Consider the following 21,007-nt stretch of genomic DNA (forward strand, 5'->3'; position numbering starts at 1 on the left):
TTTATATTTATCAACTGTACCAGTAATTTGATGTAATGAAAACATGAAATTACTGAGTTGTAATTTACTCATACTATGTTTCACGATTATAGTGGATCCTATTTTTTTTAAATATAGTGTAGCTATAACTTGATATAATCGTTGACATAATGGCTGTCTGACTGAAAATGATACATTGGTAAATTGCCACATCTCTCTGGCCTGTTGATTGTATACATTCCATATAAAACTTCAGTCAATTGCATCTTTTACTAGTATGTCATTATATGTATAGCGATATTTCATCTAAACTTAAATGTTTTGAAGAAGTTAGTGCAATATGCCAGTATCTTGCTGACTACTGTAAATAGAAATAAAATGAAAAAAATATATTATGCTCTTTATTCCTTCCAACAGATACATCAAGTATTACAATACAACTGACAGGCCATTGTTCGACTGAATGTTCTTCTGACTTTTCGTTACCACTGTAAGTTTGATCAGATTTATCGATAGTTTCCAATATCATTTTTTTGGCATTTAAAACTGTTTTGGATTCGAGCGTCACTGATGAGTCTTTTGTAGACAAAATGCCCGTCTGGCGTAAGTACAAAATTTAATCCTGGAATCTATGATGAGTTTATTTACCGTTTTTGTTCGGTTAGAATTATTTCCCTTGGTTTTTACGTTTGATGACAAACTGGTCAAGTTTTGTTTACCACCCAAATTAAACATATGATACAAGCATGTCTGGTAAGAGATCCTAACTAGATCGTAGTAATGAATAATACAAGGCTTAACCAACAAGGCATTCCGAAAAAAAATAATCTATTGGCTAACGACCAGTACATAATGTTGAACTTGGTTGATAAATGAAAGATTTTGTGCATGTAAAGCTCCAACATTGCGACAAAGGGAAATAATTGTAATCAATATTTTACAAGAAAGTTCTTTTCTATTCGTCAAACCATAGACCAACATACCAGAGAGGACGAATATGATTGTGTTATGACTGAAATATCTTAAAGTTGAGTAAACGCCAATGGTGATTCAGATACTTGTTCATGTAGCAAGACTCATTTGGTGGTGTGTTACATTGTTAACTTTACTAACACTAAACAACACATGAGCTAGAATCATATCTGTTGGCTGCATAACAAATGTTTTTACATGTATGTTAAAGTTTAGTTTATGCTAAATTATCAAAAGTGAAAACCTGGTATCTTCAAATACTTTAAGCAACAGGATTCTTAAGCTAGACGTTATAGGATTATTGAGGATTTTAAATTCTAATGAAATGGTTTAAAAGGGAAGAATAAAGCAAAAACATTAAAACCTACACCATGACAATGAAGAAATACTTCGAACAGACAAACAGTATATAGTACACTACCCAGAACACTACCGATTGAATAATACCCTGGATACACTTCGCAGCTTCAGAAAGATAAAAGCTTGCATACAAGTTGTTTCATAAGATTCTGCTCAAAGTGAACAGACTCGCTGTACCGTGGAAAATTTAGCTCAAAATTATTTGCAATATAGAAATGTGTTTTTATTCAGCTTTATTTTTCTTAATGTGTTGTTTGTACCTTTTTAACTTGCACCTTCCGATTGTCCTTTTACTATCTTTTGTAGGGTCCTATATCACAAGTACTAAATAAAAGATAAGACACAAAACGTGAATTATTAATCAAGATAGAAATGCATTGGTATTTCTAAACTGAGATTTATCAAGTAGCAAAAACAATTTTATTAAGTTGTAGTACTTATACATAGTCTGTAAACTATTTGGAAAGAATGTCCAGCACTGCCGATAACCAGATAGTAACTGCGATTGCACCTGGGTCGGGATTTGTCAACCTGTCCTGACTAACGTAACTAGATCGTCCTGCCCTGGCCTTCATTGTCGCTGTACTCTTAGCACCTTCTGTACATTTCTGTAACAGGAAGAACAGTTTTAAGATACATTCAAAAAGAAACACATTTTAGATCGTTAAATGGTAAATTCAGTTCACTAGAGGATAATTTAACGACTGAATTTTAAACTAAAGAAAAGATGACAGTTACATCAACCGTTTCACTATTTCCTATGATGGAGTATTGAGGTTGGTTGGTCGTATCATGTATCACTGAATTTGTATATCGTATCTTAACTAGGCTTTCACCGAAACGTGACATTAAATAAACACCAATCAATCTTATGACATGCTATAGCCTCGCGTCGTTTTGTATTAAAAATGAGAATTTTAGATGTTTGTTAAATAACTTTGATATCTACAAAGTTGACACCTATTATCGTACAATTCCTCTGTTTAACCTACCTGGACGGCTGATTTAAATGCTTCTAGAGGTGACTTGTTGGCTTTTAGGCAAGATGATAATTCCTCGCTTGCAGGATACAATGCATCCAACTAAAACAAATGAGGCTTATATTATCACACTTTATTTTGTAGTAAAAAAGTCTGGCTGTCGTGACAATTTGTCCATCGTCTATGTACGTATATTTTTTTAAGTGGTCATGGTGGAGATTGTTGTCTTTTTATACAAAAGTAACAATTAAAGCAAAAAATAAATAAATAGAAAATAGAAAAACTAGAGGCTCTCAAGAGCCTGTGTCGCTCACCTGTTACTGTATTTACTGATGTCTGCCATCTTGGTTGGTAGGCAGGGTCATTTGATACTTTTTTTAAAATAGATACCCTAGTAATGATTGAGGCCAAGTTTGGTTAAATTTGGCCCATAGTTTTTGAAAAGAAGATTTTTGTACAAGTTACAAAAATGGCGAAAAGTTGTTCAATATTGACTATAAAGGACATCAACTCCTTAAGGAGTTCTCTGACAAATTTGGTCATGTTGACTTATGCGTAGATCTTACTTTGCTGAACATTATTGCTGTTGACAGTTTATCTCTATCTATAATAGTATTCAAGATAATAACCAAAAACTGCAAAATTTCCTTAAAATTACCAATTAAGGGGCAGTAACCCAACAACCAGCTGTTCGATCCATCTGACAATTTCAGGGCAGATAGATCTTGACCTGATAAACAATTTAACCTCATCAGATTTGCTCTAAATGCTTTGGTTTTTGAGTTTTAAGCCAAAAATTGCATTGTACCCTTATGTTCTATTTTTAGCCGTGGCGGCCATCTTGGTTGGATGTCCGGATCACCGGACACATTTTTTAAACTAAATACCCCAAAGATGATTGTGGCCAAGTTTGGTTAAATTTGGCCTAGTAGTTTCAAAGGAGAAGATTTTTGTAAAAGATTACTATTGATTAAGATTTTGAAATAAAAATATCAAGACACATACAGAACTTTCTTGATATACTGACTCTTATCGTTATTTTTTCATATCCTTGCAGTAATGTAAATAAATAAATATTGTTTCAAAGATCTGACGATGTATGCACAATTAAAATATAAACGCTCTAGATGTTTGCTTGTAATATTTTTGTAGTGTCTACTGTTCTTTATTCTTTTTGTCGCTTTTCGTTTTTTGACATGACATTGTAAGTATATTTTCGACTTATGAGTTTGAATGTCTAGTTTGGTATTTTACGTCTCTCTTTCAGTACATATCATCAATATTTAAGGAGACATCGATTATTATTACCCAACATGGAGTAAAACAAATTTATTTCCTTACTGATTTTCATGAAAATAAAACGGAATGAACGAATTTAGGAGCTCTTTCTGCGGGTTGGAAAATAGTATCAAAAGTACCAATTGAAAACAACCACTAGTATATAGCTACACTCTGCAATCGGTTTAATGGTACAGACAAATAAAAATAAAGTGTTAGTTATAGGTCAATGACTATATTCCATTTTTAAGTATACTCTGAACAGGACGTTTAAAAGATGAGGTGTAAAAACGCATTACACGATAAAACGAATACCATATATAAAACTACGAAAATGATGTATGATGGCCAGTGAAGTAACTATCATGATCCATAGCGCGAATGACGTAGAAGTAAGCAAATATTCGTCACCGTAATCATAGAACATTAATATAAGGCCACAAAAAAGACAAATGTAAAATGATTAAAACGAAAAAGGATAGATGATATTAATTCACATGAAGCTTTACACCAAACTTAAATAAGTTTTAATTATTGGTACTTAAGATAATAACAACAAGCAATTCATACATGAATATTATGTGTTAGAATACGCGAGTGTTCGAGGAAGGGAATGTAGATGAGTGACAAGTGTGAAAAAGCATTACATGGTATAGTGTTCCAATTTCAAGATAGTTCTAAACTTTCACGAGTCTCAGGCTTCTTTGTTAATTTCATAATAAAATTTGACGAAAGTTTTATGAGAGGAGGGACGGACGAGGGTAAACTAGCATATTCCGTCTTTCAGAGAATGAAGTAGATAATTTTTAGTACACTCTTAAACAAATCAACTAGTTGGCGATGATCGCAGTAATGTTACACATTTTGAAGCAATACTACACAGGGAAACACATTTTCTATTGTACTATTCTTACCATTGTTCTATCCCCAGGGTCAGCACCACCATACCTATAATGTATTAAATCAATGAAGCATACACAGTACAAGGGTAACATTTCTATTAACTTTTTATTCCCAACTGACAAGTGCAAGAAAGATAACTCATATTCTCAAATAAACAAAATTGCAAAATTTTCAATAACTCAAAATTATTTTAGAACGAAATGATTTCATGTATTATAAGTCTAAAATCTGAATATGTGCCAATGAAGTGAATCTACAATAATTTAAAGTGTATTAGAAAGAAATCTCATTTTCATGATATAATGAGTTGAAATATGCATCAATTATAAAATGTAATATAATGTTTGTCTTACTTCCGTATAGTTGTAACACCTGCAGCTAATGCACTGCTCCACGCTAAAGGAGATATTTCCTTCTGTAGTTCACCAGCTACAGTGGTGAAAAATAAGCTGTATAACTGTGAAATATAAAAACAGAAAAAATATCAAATATTTGTTATATTTAAAGCATACAAAATGAATCTCATTAAAGATGTACCAGGAATATATATGTTTATAATTTAAAACTAGAATAGATTATGACGACGTTTATATCGAGGCATTGCATATTGAGCTGATGTTACCACCAGGAATAATAGTCAATCAGATGATGTTATATTTTTCTACATATATAAAATGAGTAACTTACCCCTCCAGATGAACCTCCCATTGACACCTCTGCAATGTTCCCCAGTCTCTTGGCCAGTTCTGCAGGATTACCAACAGGCAATGGATTGTCTTTGCTATTTAGTTCTGATAAAACTTCTATAAAGATGAGTATTTGTTGGTTTAATGACTTACATCAATATTCCTTCATGTACATATAGTACATTGACCACTACAGTATATCATGACCAGTATCTTCGTGAATGACTGATAATAATATTTTCATAAAACAAATAGCACTACAGTACTTTGGCAAACACAAGAAAACAACAGTTGTTTCTCCTTTTATTTTGAATTTTATCTTTATTTCCTATGAAAAATACATTTACGTAGCTAATTATAAACATACAGTTATTTCAAGGTTCATTACAGCAACATACCCATAACATCTGTATTTAACCCAGTTATGGACATATTTTTAATAAACCAAAGATTTTACACCCCAGGAATAGATTAACCTAGCTGTATTTGATATAACATTTCTGAATTTGGTTTCTCAATGGTCTTTAACTTCGTACTATAGATGTCCTTTTTACTGTTTTATTAGAGCGTCGCTGATGACTTTTAAACGTACAAAAATGTATGCCGGTTATCTTTGATGATTCAACAAAATGTCTTCTAAAAAATCCAAGAAAACCCTGTGTCATAAAACATAAACAACCCTCTTTCCTACAACATCCAATACTCTTTTTTATAGGACATTAAACACTCTGACCAAAATATACGCATCTATTGTTTGTCTCTAAAAATTGTAAATCACCAAGTGATTTTATTCTTTCTTTTTTATCATTGAATTAACAGAAAATTGTTCTTTCATATGAAGCCGTTAGTATTTGTAGTAATTCAGTGTTTCTTATGTTCCGTTGTTTTCCTCTTATAGTTGGTGTGTTTCTCTCGGTCTTGTTATGTGACCCGGATTTGTTTTCGCTTAATCGATGTATGACTATTGAACAGTGGTATACTACTGTTACTGTTATTTATCTGTTAGCATGTTCAATTATAAATAAAAGCCTTTTCTGTATTTATACCTTATCTTATGAGGATACTAGTATATTATAAGAACTCTTCCTTGATTTATTTGTTTGCTCAATTAATTCAACATATATTTCTCTTAAACGTACAAAACTGCTAAAAATGTTTAAAAATGTTCTGTACCAAGTCAGGAAAATGGCCATTGTTATATCATAGTTCGTTTCAGTGTGTGTAACATTTTTACGTTAAATGGCCATTGTTATATCATAGTTCGTTTCAGTGTGTGTAACATTTTTACGTTGTGTTTCCGTTGTGTCGTTTGTTTTATCCTATATTTGAGTGTGAATTCACATTACTATAAGACGTGTCACGGTACTTTTCTATCCCAAATTCGTGTATTTGGTTTTGATGTTATATTGGTTATTCTCATCGGATTTTGTCTAATGCTTAGTCCGTTGCTGTGTGTGTTACATTTTAATGTTGTGTAGTTGTTCTCCTCTAATATTTAATGCGTTTCCCTCAGTTTTAGTTTGTTACCCCGATTTTTTTGGTTCATAGATTTATGAGTTTTGAACAGCGGTATACTACTGTTGCCTTTATCTATACTTAGTGAATGTTGTACAACATAGCATACACATTTCTGTTTACCCATAGAAATCAACTTTATGTTAATCGAACTGGGTACCTTGTGCTCCACGTGCCATGGTGCTCCCACAATCACCATCACCACTTTCTTTATCTAGGCCGTTTAATTTCTCTTCAGATGCGATCAGCTGTTCAGCAGCCGTTTTAACTATATCATATAGTAGTTTCTTCATATCTTAAATAGACGATCTTTTCTCATAAGTCATCCCATTTGATCAATATATGCATCTGTAATTTCTACATGGATGACCTAAAATGCGTTCGGTATTCAATGCTTTTCAACTCCGTAGTTTTTTGTTGTTCTTTTTTTACTTTTTTAACCTGGTGTGACTGAAAAGTCTTTTGTAGACGAAACATGCGTCTGGCTTTCAAGTTACTAAACCTGGTATCAATAATGAGTTTGTTTATCGATGTTTAAATATGTATTTAAACTTTAGGTGTATATAAAAAGTTATAAACCAGTAGGACATGCTTTTATCTAAAATACTATAATACATTGTTCTACTCAAGATAACGATCCTTATGTCTTTTAAAAAAGTCTATGAATCGTACTTTGCATCTACAATATAAAGATTGGCTCCTTGTTGTGTATTTTTGTTGTGTTTTATCATGCATGCACTTGACGTATGTCTGCTTTTTGATTTTGTGTTACTATACCTGCACTGACTAAGTCTTTCACAGCTTGCTGTGTTGTGATAGTGTGTGAATCTTCTGTAACAACCTTTTGAGGAGTTGTTCTGGTACGTTCGCCACAGGGTAAATAAGGACGAACCCAACCTGGTGCACTTGTTTCTGCATCTATAAGAAAATAATTGTTCAGAGATGAAACATTTTAAAGATTCCTTGAGTAGTTGATACTTAGCCAGTTGAAGCAGTTGAGCTAGGGAATTACATATATAGCTCATGCTCTCCAATTACAAAATCAGTATTTTTATTTTCAATTATAAAACGTGTTTTACTAGTAACTGATTTCTTTATTTGTATCCTAAAAAAGTAATGCCTAAATAATGTGTTCCAACTGAACATTTTCCTTTTTAAGTAGTTTTAATGAAAAAAATAGCTTTGCAATAAAAAAAGAAATAACACATGGACGAATAATGTGTTATCAAATAACATTATTGTAACGTTTGTCGACCAACAGAGCACCTAAACAATTCCTTATTGTACTCACCTAAACAATTCCTTATTGTACTCACCTCAACAACTCCTAATTGTACTCAACTAAACAATTCCTTATTGTACTCACCTAAACAATTCCTTATTGTACTCACCTAAACAATTCATTGTTGTACTCACCTAAACAATTCCTAAGTGTATCGTCTAAATGCAACAGAGTGATAGAAATACCAGCCATCTCTAAGGATGTTGTAAAAGATCCGCAATAAACTCTTTCTACTGCTACGCCTCTCGATTCTGATGATTTCAAAATAGAGAGTTAGTCATGTATTGATGTAAACCTTTTTTCTCTTAACTTAGCAACGAGATATGAATGTGACATTTCAGTTGTTGTTTCTTGCAAGCTTTGACATAAAGACAAACGTTTATGCCAGTTTTATTTTTCTTCAGATTATGAACGACGTTTGCATGAAATAAATCTTTCGTTTCAGTTATATTCAAATAAATGCATTCAAGAATATACTTAAAGAAAAAAAACAAAAACGCGTTTTTTTCCATTTTATATTTAGATAGACAAAGACAAAAATGAATAATAAATAAAAACAAGCAAATTAATGAATAAACAAGAAATCATTTTTATATGTGCTTTCCTGTCGATGTGTATTGCTGTTTGTAATATTATTCATTGTGCAACGTAAATAAACAACAGGAAAGAATTTACCATGTCATACAGTAATGATAACTTACCTAACAACAAGATGGCTTCCCTGGCAATGATATTTAGTTCCAACACAGACGTACCACCAAGATTGTTAATCATACAAGCAACCTTGTCACCTGTGGTAACAAAATACGAAATTACTCAATGATGGAAATGAAATAAAAGATCAAATTGTAAAAATTAGGAAATTATAGACATTTTAATAGTTATTCAAACATGAAATTATAAAAAAGAAGATGTGGTATGATTGCATATCAGATAACTATCCACAAAAGTCCAAAATGACACAGACATTAACAACTATAGGTCACCGTACGGCCTTCAACAATGAGCGAAGCCCATACCGCATAGTCAGCTATAAAAGGCCCCGAAAAGACAATGTAAAAAAATTCCAACGAGAAAACTAACGGCCTTATTTATGTAAAAAAAAATGAACGAAAAACAAATATGTAACACATAAACAAACGACAATCACTGAATTACAGGCTCCTGGCTTGGGACAGGCACATACATAAATAATGTGGCGGGGTTAAACATGTTAGCGGGATCCCAACCCTCTCCCTAACCTGGGACAGTGGTATAACAATACAACAAAAGAACGAACTATAAAAATCAGTTTAAAAAGGCTTAACTCATCAGATGGACAAAAATACAAGTGGACGTGGTCCGGTACTTATACATACCGACACAAAAAGACACAATGAACAGATCTGAGAGTACTCGCAGTTATCTGTCAGCTAGTTCAAAGCCACTAACAACTAATAAAAAAATCATGCAACTAAGACTAAACTATCAATCCGTACACACCCAACATCCAATGGATTTAGTGTAAAGACGTCATAAACAGCCAGAGAAAAACATGACCTTGTGTAATGCCAAGTTACAGGTATCGACAGATTGTAGATTCATGAATATGTATATGCATATAACATACTAGTAATACGACTAGTCTGTCAGTTTTGGTTTACCCTTTCACAATTTCACACCGTTGGAGTTAATCTCAAATGTTTGGTTAGGTCGTTTTACCCAATCTTTAGCTTTATGTGTAGTATATTTTGGACAATTTTTTAACCCCAATTTCAATTCGTAAACGTGTGCTTTCATTCACATCTGATCAATAGATTACAAGGGACACCCACCAACAACTGTACCGTTATACAAGTGAAGTGCTGAAATCCAAACTAACGCAAAATAGAAGCAAAAGTAGTATACCGCTGTTCGAAAGTCATAAATCAAACAGTTATCCGCCACCACCTCTGCTTACGGGCAACTACATACCAGCTTTGACTTCTAGTCTTGAGTTGTTGTTCGGGTCTGTCATATGGTCAATCATCATTCTCACTGCTTCATTAGCCGTCACCAACTACAATAACCAGACGATACAAACAATGATTTTTTTAAATGTTGTAATAAGTTATCAAAAGTACCATGCTTATAAGATATCAGTTATTACAGGACATATGTCTTCTGTTATGTACATATCACACATATTAAATAAAGGCAACAGCAGTATACCGCTGTTCAAAACTCGTAAATCTATGGACAAAAAACAAAATCGGGGTAACACACCAAAACTGAGGGAAACGCATTAAATATAAGAGGAGAACAACGACACAACATTAAAATGTAACACACACAGAAACAGACTAAGCATTAGACAAAATCCGATCAGATTAACAAATATAACATCAAAACCAATTACATGAATAAAGTATGTTTAAGAGGATAACAGGAGAGGTTTGATTATTTGACACAAGACACATACCTTTGTTCTCTTCACTCCAGCTTCCCCGTGAATTCCTAAAATACCAAACTTTAATATGTTACGCACAATAAAGATAGCGTGATGAAGTTTAAAGTATTCTATGCTGGGTTTTATATTCTATTGTTTATCTCTTTGTCGATGTTTTGGAATGGCATTTGATTCGTTTTAGATTAACGAATTTGACTTTTCCTTAGCCTTTTTTTTTACATTTTCCGAGCGTCGCTGATGAGTCTTTTGTAGAGGAAACGCACCTCTGACTCAAATTTAAAATCTCAATCCTAGTAACTATGATGAGTTACTTTGCATACATTCCGCCTCTATTCAACAAACTTGGCAATAGAAGTTTCCAAATTGCAATCTTGTGAAAACAAAGTACTGCTTCGTAACAAAGACGATGCAAATTAAAATGTATTTGTTCGGAAGTTTACCGATATGTCGTATTATCTGATAAAATTAATGTTCGCTGATAAAACTGGTAGTTCTAGAATGAAAACTATTTACTAGTGAATTTCAAAAGTGCAAAAACCGCATTGATTTTCGATGCTGTTACTACTAGTGTATTTACCTTTGACTGATATTGTGTTAGTAAATTTAAGCCCTTTATCTGTGATGAGTTTTTTTCTTGAATGTGTTTCAGTTATTATCAACACAAAGGTATTATCCCTAGATTAACAATATACATTACCAAGCCCCAGTTCAATTTCATCAGCTCCTAAAGTAAATGTTGCTCCTGCTCCTGGTATTGTACACGGCGATAAACTTAATCCAATGGTTCCTGGAAATACAAAAAGGTTGAAATCAAATAATATATTACTATTTTGTACGTTATAATGTTGAAATCATGCCTTTTTTTTTTTATCAAGCACTGGTTATGTTAAGGGAATACGATACAGTTTTGATCCTGTATTTACAGTTTGATGAAAATTTCCATATAGGCTAATTTTTGCCTGATTAAATCAAATATGTAATAAAAAATATACCTTCATGTGCTACTTTTTGAGTTAAATGAGGTCGAAATTTTGTATATTTGCTCAAAATTCGGATTTGTGGCCGTATTTTCCCTTTCGAAAGATAGCCATAGCTTTTTTTGTTTTAAAAGATAAACACAAATAGTTTTTTGTTAAATAATTTGTATTTTCTGTATTTTATAAGTATCAAAAAAACTTATGCATTTTTTATTCAGAAATAGCTCATATTTATCAAATGGTCATGAATTGAGTAAAAAAAGGAATTTTTTGCTGTATATTTATCAACATTAAAAAAAAATTGCACTATTAACAGTTGTATAAAATTTGGTTCACATAATCTCCCGGCAAAATGAAACAAAATGTCGTTTTAAGAAACAGGACTCAATGCACTCGTTTTCAAATTAAATCAGTTTGAATGATAAAAATCACTCGAAAAATGCATCTTTTCCCGATATGTCACAGTTTGACGTCGCGAAAATAGCATTTTACGTTAGCAACGTCATTACCTCCCCTGTAACTGTATCGTATGCCCTTAATGTTATTCTATTGTTTCATGTAGGATGCAAAACACGTTAAGAAAAGAACACTACAATTCAGCATAACGTTTAAAGGGTTACCAGCTACTTGATATATAAAAATATAAAATATCATTTGTTTTATTCAATCATTAATGAAAAAGAAACAGTGAAATAATATTTCGCTTTAAGCAGCCAGTATGGTTAAATTTTGTCAAAATAAGTTTTAAAAAAACATTGATGATGAATTTTCACTTGTGTCTGGGTTATAAACAAGCTTACCCATTTTTAATACTGCATCTTTTGCAATTCTCGCAATATCCTCTAATGATCTGCCTTCTTCAGCTAGAGCACCACATATCTGAAAATATTCAGATGAATATAGCGTCAAAACTTAAAGATATCACCTGATAAGAAACAGTTGATATATAAATGACTTCTTTAACCAGAAAAAAGTTTTACTAAATGTGAGCTTTTTATTCATTTTATTTATATCTTGCAATTTAACAACATTTTGGTACAGTCCAATATTTTAACAACGAGTGAAATTGTGATTAAAGTGTGCCTGTAGGTCGTGTTTACTTTAAAATTCATATTTGATATTGATATTTGTAAAAGGAAACTTTAACCTGATACTATCATTATAAAAATGACGATGTAGTGGTGCTAAATAAATACTATATAAGGCAACAGTAGTAAACCAATGTGCAAAACTAGTAAATAACAAATGATGGTAAAGGTACTGAGGGAAATTAATGAACTGCAAATTGAGCAATATAGGTGCAAGATGGGTGAAATATCGACTGGAAACTTGCTGTTTTTATATATAAGAAGGATCAATATACGGTTTCGAGCTAAAATAGGTACTGACATTATAGCTAATAGCAACTAGGATGGACAAGCAGGAGAAAAAGGCTTAACTATACAAAATCGATTTGACGTACATTGTGAAATATCAAAAGAAAAAGAAATTCAGTTATATCCAACCTTCTCGATAAGAATGGTACCACAGAGTCCCCGCCGTCCAGCAGTTTTATCCGAGGATTTGAGAGCACAGTCTTCACCAACGACAACCATGTCACATTTATATCCTTCATGTTTAGCTCTCTCTACTGCCAAACCAAAGTTTATCCTGTCTCCTGTGTAGTTCTTTATGATGACAACTGTACCGCCTAATACAAGATTGGTCAATTTTAAACTACATCAACATATAATGCACGTACCATCAAGACCAACTATTTAGTTATCAGCACGCTTGCTAACGTGCACTTCATAATAAAGTTTTCCGTCGTAAGGCTTTTTAATCAAAACTAAAAAGACCCATAAGAACTTTTATCTTTTACATAGATCGTGATAAGTCTACTCTTACATGCTTTCGACATATTGTCTTCGAGAAGACATGCGTACAATTTCTAGTCCTACGGTCGGACGGATCATATTGCACCTAGGCGCATGTCTATGATTAACCCAGTTACATGTGGAGCAAAAACATAAGGGGATAGGATGTTACGAAAACGATTTCTGAAATAGAGGCAATTTCCTTCTTTCTTCCAACAACATTTTTTAAATACATCCATGCGACGAGCTACATGTTCCTTACAATCAGGACTGTGAGGACACGAAAAAGGCGCACTGGAATAAATGGATGTTCATTGTGCAACGAAATTACTTTGCTTTTAAACATAAAAGCAGCGGGAATTTTATAGTTTTAGTCAAACAATAGTATCGCAAGAGTTCCAGGGAAAGACAGGTACGCGTATATATGAATCTGTTCATAGTTTTATGAAGAAACAATTCAACGTCTGCTTCGGATATTAGTAAGGTTTCTGAAATAATACTAGAGCGGATGGGATACATGCACTAGCAGGTGGTTTCTTCATGACATAGACCGACCTTTAAAATAAGAATGGTGCCGACAAGTCCCCTCTTCCCCGCAGTTTTATCACTGCTAGTAACAGCACAGTCCTCGCCAACAATGACCATTTCCACGTTTATGTGCTCGTGTCTAGCACGCTCCAGGGCCAAACCAAAGTTAAGTCTGTCCCCAGTATAGTTAGTAACAACCATTACACAACCAGCTGCAGAACATTAAATATGAAAACTTATAAGGCCAAAGTAATAAAAACACTTTAGTCGAGAGTCCCCCTCCCCCAGTTTTTTGTAAGGTTTCTATTGCTCAATCTTAAGTTTCAGTACATTAATTGCGCGCTATGATTCTTCATTCGGTCTATTTGTCAATGATATTGGTTGCCATCCTTCGTTTGCTATTGTTTTGATACCCATGTAGTATCTTCTTACTTTGATTGACCAATAAAGTGTTTAACCCCTTTACGTATTCCGTAAGAGTCATTGTGATCTAAATGTCTTATCATGATACATCAAACTATTGTATACTACTTGTAATTATGATACTGGTATTATTTTGGCCTTCTTCATACTCTCTAGCAACATAAATGACGTTTACACTTACAGTCTAACGATTGCGTTAGTTTTCCCAACTTAATTGTTTCATATTTTGCATGTTTGGGCCTTTTATAGCCGACCATCATGACCATACGCTTTTATGAAATGGGCTCTTTTCATTGTTGAAGGCCGTATGGTTGCCTATATATAATTGCTTATATCCACTTTATTCGAACTTTGCTGGACAGTTGTCTCATTGGCCCTTTTTACCTCATCTCCTTATTTTTATATTGAAAGAAGTGTATGTATTTAACTTTTCAACAATTATTCTTAAAGTTTATTAAATCTAAAGATTTACGTAGGTAAAAAAATTTTAAAAATCACACTTTCCTTAAAGAATATAACATGGGAGAATAATCATTATGCATATGCTCGTACATAATTAAAAAAAACTATTTATATTGATTGTCATTTGATCAACGCCCAGTGGCAAATATTTCATGCATTTTCAGGACAAAATTCGTTTTATAGGTTAACAAGCTATTATCAAACCTATATATAATAAATGTAATCATACAGTGCTTAAATTTTCAAGCATTCACATTGACACTTGGTATCTTAGTATTTTATTTTAGTTTTACCTGAATTTTTCTTTGCGACAGCTCTAAGACATGCAAGTATACTTTGTGGAGGAGGTGATGTAAATACAGCTCCGGCTACAGAACCACTCAACATTCCTTTGCCAACGAAACCTTCCAATTATGAATGAAATAATATGCATATAGTCATAGATGCAGATCTTATTATTAGTATAAGCTATTTTAAAAGCTATTTTATAGCTCTGTTGTTTAATCATATATGTCGATTAGATAAAAACTACATAAAAATATATAACCAGATGGGTGCATAAAACAACAGTCTTACAAACATTGACAAAATTATGGTAACGCACAGTATTTGGGATTGACATGCTCAAACGGTGTATCAAAATATTTGTTTATGGACACCTCAATAATAAATATGTATTCAGTACACGGCCGACACTCGGCTAACCGAGAGATTGGTCGGTTAATCTATATTGAGTAGGGGGTTTAAACGGCGGTGGGTCTGTTAATCGGGTTGGCTAAAGTCTGTTAATCAGGTGTTATCGAGGAAATCATTGGAAATTCTGCATGTTTCATTGTATAACTTTTTAAATATATGTTTATCATAAAAATTATTCATGTCTAACAAAACAATTCAATGTACTGAATCCAGTGGTGTAATTATTATTTTTCTAGCTTTGGTGTACGATCTATAACATGAAAAGGCGTGTTACTCATCAATAAATTTATACACATTTTACACACACACAATGTACACAAAAAGACACGTTGGTTGAATTTACTTGCATGCGATATTTTGAACATCGAACAAAGACAGGCATTATGTTTGTCAACCAAATTGATATCATTGTGTGAAAAATCTACACAAAAATCTGTATTTTGGTGACATAAATCAATCTTTATTTAAAACCTGGTCTGTTAATGGGTCGGATGTATAAAACCCGGTCTGTTAATTGGTCTGTTAAGAGTTATGAATGGCAATAAAAGTATAATTTTATTGCTGTATGGGGTGTTATCAGATCAAATGGGTAGGCTCAAGACGAGTGGCTAAAATATACGGAAACAACACATGAGCAATGAAACATAATATATACGGAAACAACACATGAGCAATGAAACATAATATATACGGAAACACTGACATGAACAATGAATTTAGGCCATGAATATTGAAAACTGATATTAAAAAGTGTAATATTAAAGTTTTATTATACATCATGTTAAAATGCCATATTTTGATTGCCTAATACGAAGGTGTTAATTTACTCTATCACATGGCTGAGCGGGTGACAATTTTTTTGGAATGTTACCCTCTCGGCTAGACCAATCAAAAATCGGCAGTTTAAACGAAAATGAATTGAATCTACATCAAGTTATTTTATAGACAATGCTTAAAGTTCTAATTTACTATACAACGAAGCGTGGAACGACTCAAACTTATTTCTTTTACAATTGTTGGAAAAACGTATTTCACTTGTTAATATTTTTACTTTAAAACCTATAAATCATTGTGTGTTATGCTTATTGTTGATATTAAACGCATTCGTTCACCATCGATGGGTTTCAACTGGTGATGTACACTTCATCATGTTCATTGTGATGTATATTTCTTAGCCAGATATGAAGCCTTTTGAAAGGGGTATTTACCCAAAATTTAAATAAAATAAATAACAATAACAAAATAACAATAATTGAAAATATTTTTTTTCTTGATAGCAGAGCTTTTTTCCCGTTTCGGGCCTAATCCTTGTATCGTTTATATGTCAAGTCAATGCACTACTATTGTCTATTTACTTCACTTCTGATGATTTTTCAAATACCCGTTACGCTGTCAAGTACGTGACTACATAGAAAATACTTTATAATAAAACTCATCTGTTAAAGAAAATGATGATAGGACATTCATTATAATAAATCAAATATCACATAGCTGAGAGGGTGATAGAGCAGATCGGTATCCCTCGATCTGCTAAAGCCTCGAGGCCGATATGGGAGTATCGGGATGATACCAGGGCTAATATAGAAAAGGGCATGTTATAATCTATACATATTGATTTCATCCAAGAATGGTCGCATATATTATGTGGATTCTGTTTAGGTTGTCATAGATAACACTAATTTGTATCTAAATTGATATTAACCAGTATATAAATCAGAGATAAACGTCGTAATGTAACTAAATATCAGTAAGTAAAAGGAACTAAACGGAATAAAACGAATTAAAACTTAAGATAACCAAATGTAGCTGCATTCGCTCCTTTCCATTTACTTCTTTAGACTGATTTGTAAACAACAGATGATTCAGTAATAGAAGAAAAGAACCAATCGGATGATGTTGACAATTTTAGCGTCCAGTGACAAATATCATGTGCATTTGAGAACGACAACACGTTATATGTACCCTGTGTTGTATTAGAAAGACACTTTCGGACGGATTTGAGAACGTGCTACTTTGAACAGACACAAAAATTAAGGCTGAAGAAAACGTTAATAAAAGATTTATGCATATTCCAGCAGGCAATCCATATCCATATATTGAAGTGACACACCCCTTAATAAAATGCAAAGGAAGTCAAAATAAAAATGTTCTTACTAGAAGGATGCTGTTGCAGCGTATTGTCATTTTTTTTTTACTCAAGAGCATCTCATTCTTAACTTTTTCAAAGGGGAAATATAAAGGTAGCACAACTATTGTAGTGGCTAAATAACTCTTAACTGACACAATTTCAATTGTCCAACCCATTAACAGACTTTATTCCCATAATGTTCACTAAAACGTGGTATTACTCACGTTATAATTACAATTATGAAATATTTACTAATTTCAATTTATATTTCAGAACCAAAGTACGATTTTGTGTCCTTTACATGATATCTAAAATTGTTTTTTTCGCCTTTCATTACAAAAATTGCTATGCGTATAAGCATAAATACTACATACTTGCGCGACGCCTTTTAGTCTTACTGAAAACTGCGCAGACTATGAAATGTTTTTTACAGTTGGAAAATGTTCTATGATATATATCATTTTGTCAGACACTTTTCTTTTTTTGAATTGATTCTTATAATGTACCTAAAATCTGTATATTAAATAGATTTTAATATTAAAATTGTGCGTTTTACTCTTAACAGACGTATAACCAACCCGATTAACAGACCAACCGCCGATATAGCCGCATACTCAATATAGATTAACCGACCTATCTCTCGGTTAGCCGAGTGTCGGCCGTGCAGTAATCCCTACAAAATTCAGGGAGTACAATTTTTTCGTGATTAATGTGCAGATGTTTGAAGAAGAAGAAGAAGAAGAAGAAGAAGAAGAAGAAGAAGAAGAAGAAGAAGAAGAAGAAGAAGAAGAAGAAGAAGAAGAAGAAGAAGAAGAAGAAGAAGAAGAAGAAGAAGAAGAAGAAGAAGAAGAAGAAGAAGAAGAAGAAGAAGAAGAAGAAGAAGAAGAAGAAGAAGAAGAAGAAGAAACAAATGGGGATTTGCGTATACATGTTATATCTAATCTAAAATGGAACCTTTTATGAAAAAATCTACACACTTAAGGATTTGAAAAAAAAGCTACACACATTCAAGGATTTGAATAGTTATAAAGCAGAAAATATATATATAGCCCTAATTCTATTGGGTCCTACTAAAATGCGCCCGGGAGCGCCCGGGGAAAAGAAAAAGCGCCCGGAAAAGAAAATATAGCGCCCGGGGAAAATATATTTATATTTCATTGGCATGAGACACCTTTGTTAAGTTATGAAAATTGATTTATTTTTTATTTTAGACAAGTAATTTACCAATTCAGATAATATATACGTTTGTAATAAAGCACAAAAACAAGTATGAATATTTCAATTTTAACAATAATATATGAATACTATTTCGAAAGACTGATAATAATGGATCACAGTTTATGCGGAAGTTTGGTTTAAATTTAAGTCTAAGCATTAAAACCCTGATAACCATAGCCATTGAAACAGTTTTAGTTTTATAAAAAGATATAATAAATCTATCTCAGCATCTGTATAAAAAAGTGTTCACCATGCCGTTGCGAAAATATTAGATCTCAGGCACCGATTATTTTTAGTAACAAAATATACATTTTGATCGAGGACAATGTCTTTCATGATTCTTCTATATACTCTTATTTATATTTATTTACTTACTTTAATATACAATTTTGAAATCTAAAATGTAAAAGTACAACAACACTAAAATAGATGTAGCATCGTACATATCCCCATTTATATTAAGGACAAAACAAGCAATGATTAGTTATTTTTTTTTTTTTAAATATTGTTATAAAATATTATTATTTTCTTCTCCCGGGCGCTTATTTTCTTCTCCGGGCGCTAATTTTCCTTCTCCGGGCGCTTTTTCTTTTCCGCGGACGCTTTTTCTTTTCCCGGGCGCTCCCGGGCGCTTTTTAGTAGGACCGATTCTATTTTCGGAGGTTGCAAAAATTAGTTTCTACTTTCTGAAAATGTAAAGCATTATATCTAATCAATGCATGTCGTTATAAATAGATATAAAACATTAATAAATATGTTTTATTATAAACACTAGATGCAAATATCATTCATATGATTTTAATTTAGTCATTCCCAGTCCTAACTTGTTGACAGATTACAGTGGTAAATTGTATCCCATTTAGATGTACTGTATATATTTATGAATGGATTCGATAAGTGTGTGTGTACTAACACACTCAAGTATTGATTGTAAACATAGTAGATAAACACTTACCTGCATGAGCAGGTTCATGGCCGGACCCACCACCACATATAAGACTAACTTTCCCACTGGCAATTGCATCGTTGATGTCAGTGCGAACCACAACTCTGTGACCCTCGACCAAGCGAAGACCTGGGTTCACCGCTACAAGTCCTTCTAAATTCTCATCAACGCATCTTTCCACAGTATTTACAAGTTTTTTGCAAGCCGTCGACATGTTTACTTCGGACGCCCACTTAGGGTCAAAATTTAGAACCTTATTTTATCAATATAGTAATATACAAATCAGCATCGGAAAGATTATGGTATGGTGTGCCATTCTTGTCACATACGCGAAATTTATTTAGAAATGATGTTTTGGTTTGTACAGATCTGATCTAATGGCCGAGTGGTAAAGTGTGCAGACTACTAGTATTTGTATTTGTATGACTGTGCGAGTCCTTGGGTACTTGTCTTGTCGCTTATATAATAATAATCCTCCTATTATTCATTTTTCTATGGCATTTATTTTTCGTAACCAGTTAAGTACCATGTTCCTTATTCATAACATTGGTCAGAGAATGTCAAAACAAAAATATAAATTCATATATTTAAGAATTAAAAAAATTACATTCTCATTTAAGCCGAGTAAAAATATTGATATTCTAGTCTGTGAATGGAAAAGAAGACTCGAAGGTTGAAGGAACGATATAGGTAAACGTATGTAGGTAGGCAGGAATAAAAAGGAGACGGGACGTAAGGAACACTGGATAGCAAACCAACAACTAAAATTGATCCAAATATAAGTCCATCATCATTTTTCTAAAAGAATTTAACTTGTCACAAATGGGTGTGTATGTGGCATTTTGAGGGTGTTACCCAGGCCTGTTCACACATGTTTCCTCGACTTCTGGCGTGTATGGTCTAACAAAAACATAGCCAAAACCATGAATGTCAGCTACAAGTATAGGTATAGAAATCGGCAGTATTTGAACTGTTTGTTTGATGGTGTGTAACGCATCTTTCCAGATCTTTGATATCTAATGGTTGATATTTTATTTTAATGTGGAGGAATCCGGAGAGAATAATGCTCTTTCGTTTATTTTCTTGCGAAATTGTTATTTTCGAAATCACAACTTACCGTTTCAAATGAAACCTTCAGGGCATTGATCACTGTCAGTATCGCAGAACTTAAGTGAAAATAGTTTTTTGTTGAGCTGGACTTCGTATCTATTTACCCACGTACTTTATTGCGGAACCTCGTGTCATGAATACAACATTTCATTTAGAAATTATGGTTAGTTTCAGAATGAATGATGCGAGATTGCTGTTAGCCAATCAAAATTATATATGATGATGAAATATATACTTTGTTGTTGGGATGTACAAGTACCCGGCCACGTCCATGGCAATA

At 32.9% G+C, this 21,007-nt stretch overlaps 1 protein-coding gene across 2 annotated transcripts; it reads right to left on the minus strand.

The window, feature by feature from the left end:
* Nucleotides 1-1,665: 1,665 nt before the first annotated feature.
* On the minus strand, nt 1,666-19,988 carry LOC139515581 (triokinase/FMN cyclase-like). Of its 2 annotated transcripts, none has more exons than XM_071305159.1 (16): nt 19,627-19,988; nt 14,923-15,033; nt 12,866-13,050; nt 12,161-12,239; nt 11,081-11,170; nt 10,396-10,430; nt 9,909-9,993; nt 8,657-8,746; nt 8,090-8,206; nt 7,451-7,591; nt 6,834-6,968; nt 5,160-5,275; nt 4,826-4,929; nt 4,484-4,517; nt 2,304-2,393; nt 1,666-1,919 (listed from the first exon to the last, which is right to left on the minus strand). In XM_071305159.1, exons 1-16 carry the CDS (start codon nt 19,829-19,831, stop codon nt 1,767-1,769), a joined length of 1,770 nt encoding a protein of 589 aa, XP_071161260.1. In that variant the 5' UTR covers nt 19,832-19,988; the 3' UTR covers nt 1,666-1,766. The 2 variants fall into 2 exon arrangements, with proteins under 2 accessions (XP_071161260.1, XP_071161261.1); XM_071305160.1 differs by lacking the exon at nt 12,866-13,050 and adding an exon at nt 13,772-13,956.
* Between the last annotated feature and the right edge of the window lie 1,019 nt (nt 19,989-21,007).

The sequence above is a fragment of the Mytilus edulis genome, chromosome 3 (genome assembly GCF_963676685.1).
Source record: "Mytilus edulis chromosome 3, xbMytEdul2.2, whole genome shotgun sequence".
Classification (NCBI taxonomy): domain Eukaryota; kingdom Metazoa; phylum Mollusca; class Bivalvia; order Mytilida; family Mytilidae; genus Mytilus; species Mytilus edulis.

What these genes read in the sequence shown, in the direction of transcription:
- LOC139515581 (XM_071305159.1), bottom strand. Translation starts at nt 19,831, where the DNA reads ATGTCGACGGCTTGCAAAAAACTTGTAAATACTGTGGAAAGATGCGTT. An exon ending in TGTCGCAAAGAAAAATTCAG is followed by an intron (nt 13,051 to 14,922) that starts GTAAAACTAAAA and finishes ATCTTGTATTAG; the next exon opens with GCGGTACAGTTGTCATCATA. An exon ending in GAAAGACTTAGTCAGTGCAG is followed by an intron (nt 6,969 to 7,450) that starts GTATAGTAACAC and finishes CGTCTATTTAAG; the next exon opens with ATATGAAGAAACTACTATAT.